Source organism: Peromyscus leucopus, chromosome 4 (assembly GCF_004664715.2).
Source record: "Peromyscus leucopus breed LL Stock chromosome 4, UCI_PerLeu_2.1, whole genome shotgun sequence".
NCBI classification, from domain to species: domain Eukaryota; kingdom Metazoa; phylum Chordata; class Mammalia; order Rodentia; family Cricetidae; genus Peromyscus; species Peromyscus leucopus.
The window spans coordinates 101068463-101082664 of NC_051066.1; the positions used below are offsets into that span (position 1 = coordinate 101068463).

The following is a 14202-nucleotide window of genomic DNA, read 5'->3' on the forward strand; positions in this document are numbered from 1 at the left end:
CTAAGTTCCACAGCCTAGGGTTATAAGCTACAATGGGGTTTACTTGAGCTAGAATCTTGAAAACATGTTATTCTCTCTTGTATAAACCATCTTTCAATATTTCAGACAAGCTTCTCTTTCCACTTTCCTCTTAGATTGTTCCTGTCAGTTTAGAGAGTCATCACTTAGGCACCCAAACTCCTAACCTCACAGTGGTCTCACCTTCCCCTTAAGACCTCTCAGCTAAGATACCAGAACCTTCTCAGTTAGGATATTTACACTCTGGAGATCAGCCCCCACACACGTTTCTACAGTTAGACTACCATAAGTAAGAAAAGAATCCTAAGTTGCTGGCTGGCTTGGTTATTTCTAGAACTTGGGGACTGAGCCCAGGGCCTTTGCATGCACCAGGCGAGTGCTTTAATACTGAGCTATATGACTCTACCAACTTTGGGGTTTGTTTTAATTTACTTTAAACTTTTTGAGACAGTCTCATTAACTTGCCCAGGGTAGCCTGTAATTTACCAGCTAGCCCAAGCAGTCTTCCTGCCTCAGCCGCTCTGAGTGCTAAGACTACAGGCATTCACCACTGCACTGAGGTGAATAATACATTTTCTAAGCCCATGAAACCACAAATAAAGGTATTTTCTTTCTAAAATAATTTAGGAGAAAAAGTTTCAAATAATTCAATCTGCCTAACGTTTTACATGCTGAGTAAGGCTTCAAAAGGCCTACTGTCTTATAGGATTTCAAGAAATTAAAAACAAGACTGGCATTTTATCAAGTGTATAGGACTAAGCTTTGCCATAAGATTAGACACACTACAGTCACAAGCAGGTGTGAGAACTACTTAGCACACAATAAAAGAAAACTTTCCACTTTATTTAGTTCAGGCTTTTGGAAATGGTATATATTTGGGGAAATTCTGGCATAGACCATAACTAAAAATAAGCCAAAGTAATACATTTATAAATAAATAACAAAATCTGCCTAAATAAAGCTATGACATTACTATCCAGAGTTCAAAACTGTTGCCTTTGGGGCTTACATTAGCAAGGCACCTGCCAGTGAGTTATTTCCTGGCAGACGTGTCTAGAGTACCACTAGATTCTTGCTGAGCAAGAAAGAACATTTACTTAGCTAGCATGGGCTCAGGAAAACAAAACACAGCAAATGAACGATAAAACAAACCCACTTTTGTGGCTAGAGGTCATTATTTGTTTGTCAGGTTAAAAGAACACTATTAAAACAGAAAAACTCTGAGATGTATAAATAATGTGGTATGGCAGGAAACAGGGTTCAGTCCAAACATGTCAGACAATACTCTGGCAATAATAGAGATTTAATTCTCTACTACTGTACTTATTTTCTGTGCCATCAATGTAACTCCTGGTTTAAAAAAAAAGGGGGGGGGAATGATATGGAGTTATATAAATATGGTATTAAATATAAAATCGAAAAGCAGCTTTCATAGCTAATTTGGAAGTAAAAAACCAAACTCATTAACCTTTTAACTATTGGCTAATTCAAAAGGAGAAGAGGAAAATATGAGTCCCATAGAATTGAGCCGCTATGTTTAAATGCAGACTTGGATACCTTCTCTTCTCACAAAATGCCTTCCTGTCACTATCTGTCAATGCTACCCCAGCCCTAGTTTTGGCTGTTAAGTGTTACTCCTACCTGCCCTCAAGAGAGCACCTGCTTACACAGTGGATAGATATCCTTACTCTACATAGGCTACCAACACCACCCTTACAAATAATGCACTAAGCTGTTGTCTCTGAGTGGTGAACAACTGCTAACTCACTTGATTTGACAAGGTTTTTGTAAGAACTGCCTCTTCTTTGAACTTTAAATTAATGTAAAATAAAAGGCCCATCAACAGAATACCTTAGACAGATTCACAGTGTAGGTTCTTTAAAAACTTCAATATCTGATTTTGTTCATCTCCAAAGCCAGTGCATAGATGTAATGAGTAAATGACTAAGTGAATGAAGATTTAATCAGAGTACTTATGAACATGTTGTAATCCTCTATGTGTACAAAAATAGTAAGAGGTACTAGCTAAAACAGGTAAGAATTACCCTAAAGAGCCCCCATCTAGGGTGAAAGAAAATTAGTAAATCATTAAAATAAAAGCTAAAGGGAAATGAAGGATGAAGAGCTATGAGAGCCCAGTAGATAATAATATTATTGACAGTAGTCCACAAAGGCCTTTCCTTTCTTTTGCCTCCAGTACTAGGAACTGCCTTGAGCCTCATGCATGATAGGTAAGCACCCTACCACTTACCAACATCCAGTCTCTTTTGGTTTCTTATTTTATTTTTTATTCGGAATAACTTTTTGTTATTTTATCTTTATTCAAAATATTCTTCTCTCACACAACACATCCCAACCACAGACCTGCAACTCCTCCCAACCCTCCCTCCATCTACCCTCTCCTCCAGATCCACCCCCCACTCCCCTCCACCCCCCACCTCGCTTCTTCAGAACAGCAGGCCTCCAAGAAACAAAAGCCAAACAGGACAAAACAAAATACAATACAGCAAGGCAAAAGCCCTCATGTAGCTGGACAAGGCAACCCAACAGCAGGCAAAAGGGTCAGGGATACAACCACTCCCACTATTATGAGTCCCACAAAAACACTAAGCTAACAGCCATAAGATACATGCAAGAGGACCTGGTGCAGAGCCATGCAGGTCATGATTGCCCTGTCAGTCTCTGTGAGCCCATGTGAGCCCTGTTTAGTTCATTCGGTGGGCCATGTTCTCCTGATGTCTTCTATTCCCTCTTGGATTTTTATTTTTATAATGAGACAGTCTCAATAAACTGTCCAAGCTGACTCTGAATTGACTCTGTAGCCCAGGCAGGCCTTGTGGCATCCTGCTTCAGTCTCCTAAATAGCTGGAAATACAGGCTGTACCACCAGGCTCAACTAGGAAGGTTATTTTTGTGGAAGAACACTAAACTTGTTTTCATGCCTTAAAATACTAAAGATATTGGGCATAGTGGCACACACCTTTAATCCCAACACTCTGGAGAAGAGGCAGGCAGATGGATAGTTTCTGTTAACTATAAGAGGCCAGTGTACTACTTTCAGCCCCCTTTCAGCATAATGTGCTACATGAATATCTTAGTATTGTGATTTTAGGCTAGAATTCTATATAATAAGAGGAAAACTGTTGCTCTGTGCCAGTCACTCAATTCTCTCATTATCACACACACACACAAACACACAACACACGTGGGGCGAGGGGGTTTTTAATCAATTAAGATACTTTAAAACAAAAATGAGTATGGCACAGGAAAAGCTTTATTTGAAAGTAATAAACCAGACAATAACAGACAGACCTAAGTTATATAACTAAGGTCTGTAGCTAGTCTCCTGATAACCAAGAAGAGTTTCCAAAGGACTAGAAGAGCCACCAAAATGTATCTGTGTCTAGCAGGGTTCTATGCTACCAGCTTAAGGTTCCTATAGTATGCAGGCAATACAGTGCACAGAATAGACCTTTCCATCAACTATGCATCAGCAAGCAAGTAGACATGCCTTTTACTAATGTTTCTCATGAGAAAAAAAGAAACTTTCTAATGGAAAAACATATCAACCTCTTTAAAATCTGGTAATAAACACAACTTTTTTACAACAAGTAATGATGAGCTATCCTGTCAAATCTTCACTAAGCCTTGTTGTTTCTTCTAAGTCACCAGACAACAAAACTATTACTTATCTGAAGTTAAGCCAGACAAGAATATGACTGGGATAAACCAAGATCTAAACATGGTGTTTCAAAGTTTAAAAATCAAATTGTCTCCCAAAGAAATGTCAGCATAATCTGCAGCTACTGGTATACTTACCACATTGGCTGAATTTCTCTTTTAGTTTCTGCCAAGTCAAGTCAAAAGGTAGCTAGAATGAAAAGAGAAATTAGTAACATATTATATACATAATATTTATATTTTCAATATATATGAAAATAGTAAAATTAATAATTATTAACAATAAATATTCGACACACACATGAAAAGATATAAAAAGAATTTTAACTTTCCAATAAATTTATTTGCTTACATTTCTAACAAATATCTGGTTGCCTTTGGAGCCTAATCTGTCTCTCATTCCGCTTCCCATGGGACCCGATAAGAAACCTCGGTCTACATCGATGCTCCTTTCCAGTATGGCTCCAATCCCCGGCCCCATCCTGTCGAAGCTGGAGCTCATGCGGTCCAATCCCATCCCCATGCCTCCAGTCACACTGCTCATGCCACCCATGCTGCCACCTGCAATGTGAAGAAGGGCAGGAGGATTTGGGAGTTTCAAGTTTTAAAAACAAAACAAAAACAGCAAAAGGAAAGATAAGACAGAAGAAGGAAAAAAAACAATTAGTTTTGAAAAAGTAAGAAAAATTCATTTCTATAACAAAATTATTTTCATATAGAAAACAAAACAAGTAATAGAGTTTGGAATACATTTGGCTAGTTGAGAAAACTTAACTTTAGTCAGAATACAATTATATTTGTGCCTCTATAAAATTATAATCATAAAACATCACATATTTAATTCCTCCAATAACTTTCATATTACAATATTTTTAATTCTTGTATTTACTTTTGCAATAATAGCAAATATAACAACTTGAGACAAAATTATAAAGAGAAATACAAACTGCTGCAACTCTAGCATACATGTTGCTCTCCATCACACTCCCTTACACCTCATCCCTTTCCTTGCCCACCTTTTACCTCAGTATGTGCACCTCTGTTTCCCACACAACTTCTACTCTGATATCAATTCAACTTTCAGTAACCTAGTAACTCAATATTACACAGAACTTGCGAAGGGAAAAACAAAAACTGATATTACTCTAAACAAAGCTTGAGAATTGAGTTCCTTTTCATATCTCCTCTTATGCATTGGTTTCACTTCCAGTCTCCCTTAATTATCCTGATCTCAATCTGAAAATGTAACTCTTCTTTCTCATACCTAATATCTCGACATGAAAATCCTCAAAACATACTATGACTTCCCAACTGGCTTTCTGTTAATAACAAGTGTAACTGGGGAAACAGAAATGCAAACACAGAGATAAAAGAGGAAGGTAAGGAAATTCCTGAGTGGAAAATGAATGTTCAAGGGTGGCAGGAAATACAATGAGAAGCACATGGTAAGCAAATGTATCCAGCGGACGGGATTTCAGAAGTCATGCTTAGTAAGTTTACTTCCTGTTTCCTGAAATTTCACCACCCAAAGGAAGTCAGCAAGGTATGGAGATTTCCCAGGCACAGCCAAGTTGGCGATACCTGTCAGAAATTCAGTCATGTGTGCAGGCTTTCTGTGAGGTTTACTACATAGGAGCTGATGCAAGGTTTTTGGCATTCTCTAGTGCTGCAACACGCTCGTGGTTTTGAAAGGTCTAAGAAGAGAGGAAAATAACCATCTCTTCGTGCTTATCCCTCAACTTCAGCAAGTCCCTAAAATTTGGTGTTCTGTCTCCATCTGCCAGAGGCATAAGGCTTACAGATGAAACAAGCTAGTAGCTGGTACAAAGTAAAACAGAAGTGAGGCTGGTATTCAAGCAACAGCTGTTTGTGACATGGGATGTGCAAAGACAGTTCTTGGACTGGCTACTGAATATACATTCTGGTGTTAGTTGAGAAATACCAAAAACAAAGTTAATTTTCAAACATCAACCAAACAGAAATGTTTAACTCATTAAGGTTTCTCAAAATATGATAAGACACATTAACACATAAGAGCAAATATTACTGTACTACAATAACTACTCTTGCAAACTCCTTGCAAGCACTCAAATACTACTCAGTAAATTCTATTAAAATTTAAACCTACTTATTCCAGTTCCTACTGGACCCATGTTAGAAGCTCCTATTCTTCCTGCAAACCCTCCAATCATTGCACTGCCTAAACAAGGATGGAAAGATAATATACTAATTAATTTAAATAATGACACTTCAAAATGCCCAAGGTACTATACTCACAAATAACTAAACATTCATAAAATTTTCTGGAAACAGAGTTAAAATATTTAAGATACTATAAAAGAGAGACATGAAATTAAAATCCTAAAGTGTTTTCTTCTAGTAACAAATATGTAAGTTATAACTTAAGAAAATTTCACCAAAAAGAACATCTTTTAAGAATATGACCTGCAAAACAAAAAAAGTATGCAACCAGCCCTACCAAGTCTACCAAAGGAATCGCCAAAGCCTCGATTTATTCCAATATCACCACGTCCGAAATCTCGTTCCATGCTACTAGTCACTGCACCACGGTATAGCTCTGAAAAGACGTGCAACAAATTAACCCTTCTCAAGTATATCAGTACATGGAAAACCATTCAGGAGTAAGTCTAAGCTAAACTGAAGAAAAACAAAAGCAGAAGTTATCAATACAAAACAGTCTGTGGCATACCAACTTACCTCCTACCCTCACTACACAACCCACCCCTCCCTGCCATGTTTACAAGTGTGCTCTAGTGCCCAAGTGCCTTCTGAAGACCCCCACAGCATCTCTTCCTACATGTGTCAAAATGAGTATCTCAGTACTACGGAAAGTAAAGATTATAGAAACCCCCAGAGTTCATTCACCTACCTCCCATTCGGCCAACTCCACCAAATCCTGCCATGCTATTCATTGCTTCCAGACCACCAAACCCAACTCCTACGAAATAGAGAATCATTTTGAGACTTGACTGTAGCTCTGTAGATGAATGAATGGTACATTCTGGAACTGTGAAGTCACCAGTGAGTGCTTCCTCCATTCCACCTTTTGCAGGTACTTAACACATCACCTTCCTTTATGGGTGTTTTAGGCTCAAGTTTTGCTAACAGCATTTAGAACATGAGCCAACAATAAACCATGACTTTTTTTTTCTAAAATTCTCAGTTTCTAGTTTCTTTAAAATGGCGATGAGTACATGCAAAAACAAATACTTATACATACCTCCTCCAATTCTATTCATTCCTCCAAAACCCGGACCATCCATTCCCATACCTCAAATAAAATACACAGTATGTACTTTCAGTAAATCTTATTTTGTGACTAACGAATGACATTATAGCAAAATAAATACCATTGGTTTAGTCACAATGGAACACTAGAGAAGCAGGTGCAGGGTATAGAAGGATGGTTTACAGAGCTATGTCATAGTGGCTGACTAGTCACCAGTCTTCAAAACAGGCCTCTGATCATCAGACAAGAAAAGAGTTTGCACAAACAACAGCCAGCTGGAGAGCATCTAGAACGAGTGTGCACTCTTTCAGATACAGTGATGTCACTATAGCAGATTTAGCAATGAGACTTCAAAGCAGACTCCTCTAAACACAGCAGTTAACAGGTTGGTCAAATTAATAACAAATAGCGTGTGTTTAGAAAGGAAGGGTATGATATCCAAAAATTAACAAGAATTTGAACATTTTTTTGTCTCAGACTGAGAATGACTTCCATCACTACCTTATAATTTATAAAGTTTGCATCAATTCAACAAAAAGGAAACTATGACAAATTTATCAGCCCATAAAATGAAATGCAATTCTCAAAGGATGGTCTGGGGACCTCTGAAGGGCCAAGAGATCAAAATAATCTCCATCACTAAATACTTGTGGGTTACAGGGTTTTCTTTCAGCCTCTCATGACTACAACATGGAACTCCCATAAACTACATGGTGCATGCTATCACAGCAAAGAGATGCAGAAACAGCAGTACAGCTATCTAAATTAACTCAAACACTATAGAGAGATGCCAAAAACAGAATCACTCTTCTCATTTTTATTAGAAATACTTTATTTTTTTAAAAATAGTACTTATGTTAATTACATGTTTCATATTATATGCATTAAATATAATTTTTAGGATTAAGATTGGCATCAGGATTAATTATAACTTCTAAATAAATAAGTCAATTTTTACAATTTTAACCTTTTTATAATACAGTAAATATTAAGAAACATAACATTAGCAAAATCATGTTACAGTTCTCAAACCGGAAAGAATAAAGTTTGCTGAACTTGAAAACCAATCTCTAAAGATAATTGAATGCAAGCAGCAGGCAAATAGCTACTTCAAAGCAACCTTCCAAATGAAATAAATTTAAGTTGCCTATGCTATGGCATGCTGCTACCCATTCCACAAACCCTGTATTCCACAATGTACAGGGCACTATGTTAAGAATTCCTCTATCTTAAAGCCACTTCAATATGCATGGCACTCAAGGGCAAGCTTTCACATGCCTGGCCCCAGAAGCAGTCCCAATCTGCATCTGCCCCCTTTTCATGTCAGCCGCTCTCTCCAGGTTTCGTCATTTCCTTTTCAAACTGAACTGACACCCTAAACATCTCTAAAACAGAGTTCTCTAGACGATGAAACTAATAATAAATATAAGCTTTATTAAGTTGCAAATAGATGACTTAGAAATGTTTCAAGAAGAAACTTACCACTTGGACCCAAATTTCCCATTACACCACTTATGTTCAACTGGCTGGCACTAATAGGTTGTCCACCTGGACCAAGTCCCATTCCAATGCCTCCAAGACCACCTAAATCACAAATAACAACATTACCAAAACACATATAAAACTAACTTGTACTAACCTTTCAAACTAACTGTATGCTTATAATAGTATCCTACAAGGTTACAAGCAGCAAGGGTTCTTGTTTTCGTTTAGAAAGCACCATATTATGAATGAACAGAATTTTACAAAGTAGGTTTGAGCTTATATTCCACTTGAAGGTACTGAGAGAGGCCTAACAAACTGGCAAGAAAGGAGCCGATGAAACGGCTCTGTGAGTAAAGAGCTTGCCTTGCAAGCATGAGGACTTGACTTCAATACACAGAATACACACGTTTATAAAGCCAGGAATGGTGGTGAACACATGGATCTTAGTGCTGTGAGGTAACAGATCCCTAGGGCTCATTAGCCAGCCAGCCTCCCTTACTCCAAGTTCCATGCAGTGAGAAACTCTGTATCAAAAAAAATAAATACTGCCTCAAGAAAAACACCCAAGGCTGTTTTCTGGCCTCACTTCCACACCTACCCACTCCCAACCCCTGCAAAACAACACACACACACACACACACACACACACACACACACACACACACCAAGAAAGTGTGGAATACATTACTTCATGTTACACTGTTGTAAACTCTCTTCTCTAGAACGATATGGCCACTATCATCTTAAGATCAGAGCATTTGTGATTACCCACTAGAGACACCCCCAAAATTACTAATATTCCTTTGTGTAAGGAAGAGAGCTCAACAAGATGGCACTTATACCCCAGAGGAGTTAACTATTGGCTTGGAAGTGGGGTAGGAATGACACGCATGACTATTTCTTGCTGGTATAGCTACCTGTACATTGCCCATGCTTCTGTAAATAACCACAATTCACCAATTCAGCAAATGAGACTTGGGTGAAGTCTTTCTTTAGTCTATGGCTGCTACCCCTTTGGGGCTGAAGAGACGTTTGTCAGGCATCCTCAGATAGTCACACAGTACATATACACATCTGAAAATGAGTATCTTGCCCAGATTGAGGAACCACTAAAAACAGTGTTACTTTCAAAATAGTACAAATAAAACTGAAAAGTCAACAATTACTGAAGACATAAGACTGAGCTTGAGCAGTGGACACAGCCTTCAGTCAGCATGCTCATCACTCAAAGGCAGAGAGAGAGAATTGAGTTCAGGACCAGCCAGAGCTACATAACAAGACCCCTGTCTCAAACAACCAACACCAAATCCATTTTTTAAATTCATAATAATAAGGGTCTAGAGAGATGGCTCAGTGATTAAGAGCACTTGTTACTCTTGCAGAGGACCTGGCTGGGTTCAGTTCTCGGCACCACATAGCAGATCACATGCATATATAACTCCAGTTCTAGGATCTGACGCCCTCTTCTGGCCTCCATAGACACTGCACACAGCTAATGCAGAAAAACACCCATATATAAAAAACATCTTTTAAAAATCCACAACGTTTTAAAAATCAGTGTTAGCCGGCCGGTGGTGGCGCACGCCTTTAATCCCAGCACTCGAGAGGCAGAGCCAGGCGATCTCTGTGAGTTCGAGCCAGCTGGATACCAAGTGAGTTCAGAAAGCACAAACTACACAAGAAACCTGTCTCAAAAAAAAAAAAAAAAAAAATCAGTGTTAACTGCCTGGCTTTATCATGACCATTTATTTACCTTTACAAAATAAATGTCCTCATATCTATTAAGCAAATATAAGGAATTTTTGAGACCTTAAATTGCTTGAACTCTGCCATCTATATATTTAAATTTAGGTTTTATGTCTTGTCTTTAAATTCAGGTTTTTTGTTTTCTTTATATATATACTGATGCTCTTTAAGTAAGTAAATAAATAAATTGGAACTACCGGGTGACAGTGGCACATGCCTTTAATCCCAACACTCAAGAAGCAGAGGCAGACAGATCTCTTGTGAGTTCGAGGCCAGCCTGGTCTAGAGCGAGATCCAGGACAGGCACCAAAACTACAGAGAAACTCTGTCTCAGAAAAGAAAAAGAAAAAAAAAGAAAGAAAGAAAGAAAGAAAAAAAAAAAAAAAAAAAAAAAAAAAAAAAAAAAAAAAAAAGAAAGAAAGAAAAAAAAAGAAAGAAAGAAAGAAAGAAAATTGGAACTATATAACCACTCACTCCTAGGCATATATCCAAAGAACTTCTAATCCTTACACATCCATGTTCATTACTGCTCTATTCACCATGGGAAACAAAAAACAAAAAATAAAAAAGGAAACAGCCTAAATATCCACCAAAAGATGGAGAGATAACAAAAACATGCTAATATACACAATGGAGATTTATTTAGCTATAAAGAAAAATGAAATCTGGAGGGAAAAAATGGAGAACTGTAAAATATAACATTAACTGTGATGAGCCAACTCGGAAAAGCCCTGCATGTTTCTCCCTCACTTGCAGCCCCCAGCCATAATGTGTACATGACTAAAGTAAACAGGTATAAGCTGGGTCAAGTGCAAAGCTGCGAAAAGGAGACCGAGGGTGGTAATCTTAGGCGATGAAGGGGGCAGAGTGCAGGCCAAAGGGCACAGTAGGTAGGAAAGAGGTCATAAAGCTATTTCCTAGTTTTCAAGGTGTGTATCTGGATTCGATTTTCTATGCATTGAAGTGGCAGTAACCATTTTTGCATTCCCAGAGTCCACCATCCCTTGAGGCAATTATTACAATAGTTGGGCTTTCCTGTAATGCCATCAACCATTAGCATAAAGGAAACAGACATGAATAGTCACTAAGCCTATCTGTTACACTGCACTGGCCCAGTTAGAATAAAAGTAAGGTTTAAAACAAAAAAAATTTTTATGGGATGGAGATCTGTTACCAGAATGAAATTTTTCTTTTCCTTCTGTTTAAAACTCTATTATAGTGCTGTTTAAGGTATAAATGGCACTGCTATAGACAAAGTACGGAGATTTTTGTTGAACTGGAAAAGTATGGTACATATACACAATGAAGTATCACTCATCCACAGAGAAGAATGACATTATTTTCAGGATAATAGAACCGGAGATTACCAACGTTATATGAAATAAACTAGACTCAAACACCAGTTTCTTTCATGAAGACTTTAAACATAAACATGTGACATGAAGTAGAAGAGGGCTATAAAGGAAGAGGAAAAGAACTAAAAGGAGCAACGGGAGTGACAAAGACAAAATACTGCATGTCGTCTCTCATATGCAGAATACAGATTTCATTCTCCATACACACAACATATACATGGGTGGTATGAAAGAAGGCAGATTATCTGGGAAGAAGGCCTGTGCCACCAGGCATGGCTTAAGACATCTTAAGAAAATAATGAACAACAGCCAATATTTTTATACAAAAGTATAATTTACTGTTATGCTGGTTAACAGATTTAAGATAATCTCAGAAGCACCAAATGTATCAAAGTCACATTAAGGAATGAAAACACAGACTTCTTAGATTAATATGATGAAGAGTGAGCCCAAATTTGAATTCTCCACTTGTCTCTGTATCTTCCATCTGTCTGTAGTTTGTAGTTACTGGACTGTCTCCAGTCTGTTTTACGGGTCTGTGACTGCCTGAATACTGTTCTGATGTCTAACTGTCCCTACGTCTGCCTATCTCTAACATAGAACTTTACCCTGCATTCACCAACCAACACAAAAGCATGGGATGGGATAAAAGGTTATTCAGAAATCTTTAACAGAACTTTTACAAGGGAAGAGACTTAACTAACCCAGAATAGTAAACAACACTGCAAACAGATTATCTAGTAATATCCTATGTTGCTTCCAACATTGATGGTGGATATTTGTTTTAAGGTTGCTTTCAACCTGTTGGCTGTTTTCAGCAAATGATTACCACAACAGATATAGACACATTACTCTGGATCAAGGGCACGCAAGAATACAAAACTTAAGATTAAAGGTAGGTTAAGTTTTAAAAGCTGATTGCATGGGAGACCCAACACATAGTGAGGTTGGTCATTATACTTTTCTCTTAGAGAAAGGTTAAACTTAAACAGGCTGAGGACACAGGAGGACAGCAGGTTAAATACATAGTCTTGAATGTTCTCAAGGGGTGTTATTAACTTGGCTGTGGGGTCCAGTAAAAGTTAACTCTCTGAATGCAAGGTATTTTCCTAAGACTGCATCATACTCTGTTGGTTATTAAAGAAATAAAGGTTAAAACATGTAAAACACAGAACAGCAAAATGATTATGAAAACACCAATAAAAATATTTGGAAAGAGTTTTCAACATGGAAAATTGTTGTACTTTATTGTTAAGCCCAACCTCTAAATAACTGATATAGTAGTTTGAAGTTATTTAAATGCATATACATACATACACATACACACAAGGAAAGAGCAAGAATATAGGTAAAAAAATGTTAAAAATGGTGGATAACTATGGTGAAATTATAGGATTTTCCCCCCTTCCTGTACATGAACTCACCAAATACATTAGTACTCATTAACTAGGTGGTCAAAAACAAACAAACAAAAAAATAAATTAAAAAATGTCCCATATATATCTTTTCGTCTTTACCAAATCAAAAGCAGCACACTGTCCAAAGTACCAAACGAATTTCAAGAGAGTGAGAAGTGTGAGGGCGACTTCAGCACAGGCCTAAAAACAGACTTCTGCTTTGTACAGAATGCAAAACCAGCACACAAACAAAAAACTCCAGCTGCTTTCCAACAACAACTGCTACTTACGTGGCAATTGTGATGTCTTACTATCATGGGAGCGGTAGTCTTCATGAGGGACAGATTTGTCATCCTAATTGCAAAAAAAAGTTTATTATAGTTAAAAACAGCGAACAAGATCTGTTGTGCTAGGGACAGGTGTGAAGCAGTGAAGGCTGAGATGAGAAGGAGGAACTCACCATTTTCACATGCATAGGTCTATCAAATAAAAACTGCCCATTGAACATGGCTGTGGAGTCAGTCAAGGAAAGCCAGTTATGATGACTATAAAATTATATTTGCAGACAAATTATCATATTTGAAGAGTCTGAAACTTTCTCTACAATTTTATTATTAGACTTTATTTATACTAGTCTCCTCCTCTGATTTATAAATTAATTAACCAAAATTAATCAGGTTTCATTTAAAGCAACTGCACCAACATACAATGGAGTAAGGGTTAAAATATGCGCGCGCGCGCGCACACACACGCACACACGCACACACACACACACACACACACACACACACACACACACACACATCTTGCTGCAGCAAGAAGGAAGAGCAGAAAACAACTTCATAGCAGCCCTGGGTAGCATGGCTAATTCAAGTTTGAAGAGTGACTCTAGTACTTAACAAAGAACAAGTCTTAGTGCTACAGACAAGAGCCTAATTTCTAAGCAAGGCAACATTACATAACATGAACAAGAAACATACAAAGGTATTAAGCCTCACCAACTTCATTTAATGCTAAAATACAAATCAGGATACAAATTGCTTGAACTGCTTCAATGGCTTGCTCAAAAGTGACAGTGCCCATGCCTCTGCTCTTGCCGTCCTTGTCTTCTTTAATATCTGCCCGTTTTACAGTTCCAGCTATGCTGAACACTTCCTTTAGCTTCTTCCAACCAACTTTGAAGTCAAGCTTAATATAAAATTGTATAAAGTTACATTCCTAACAAATGTTCCTCCCTGCTTGTGAATATAAAATAATCTTTTCCAAACTC

The 14202-nt window shown here is 37.7% G+C and overlaps 1 protein-coding gene across 7 annotated transcripts in view; it reads right to left on the reverse strand.

The window, feature by feature from the left end:
- Myef2 (myelin expression factor 2) overlaps positions 1–14202 on the reverse strand; it is a 39828-nt gene that overhangs the window by 10287 nt on the left and 15339 nt on the right. For 2 of the 7 annotated variants that reach the window (XM_037205188.1, XM_028858268.2), the window contains exons 7-16: positions 13967–14120; positions 13393–13442; positions 13223–13286; positions 8432–8533; positions 6941–6991; positions 6590–6658; positions 6179–6277; positions 5828–5899; positions 4052–4260; positions 3838–3889 (exon numbers count right to left, since the gene is read on the reverse strand). In XM_037205188.1, the coding sequence (XP_037061083.1) occupies positions 3838–3889; positions 4052–4260; positions 5828–5899; positions 6179–6277; positions 6590–6658; positions 6941–6991; positions 8432–8533; positions 13223–13286; positions 13393–13442; positions 13967–14120 (922 nt within the window). The remainder of the gene's footprint in view (positions 1–3837; positions 3890–4051; positions 4261–5827; positions 5900–6178; positions 6278–6589; positions 6659–6940; positions 6992–8431; positions 8534–13222; positions 13287–13392; positions 13443–13966; positions 14121–14202) is intronic. The other 5 variants (XM_028858269.2, XM_028858270.2, XM_028858271.2 and 2 more) reach the window with 5 other exon arrangements.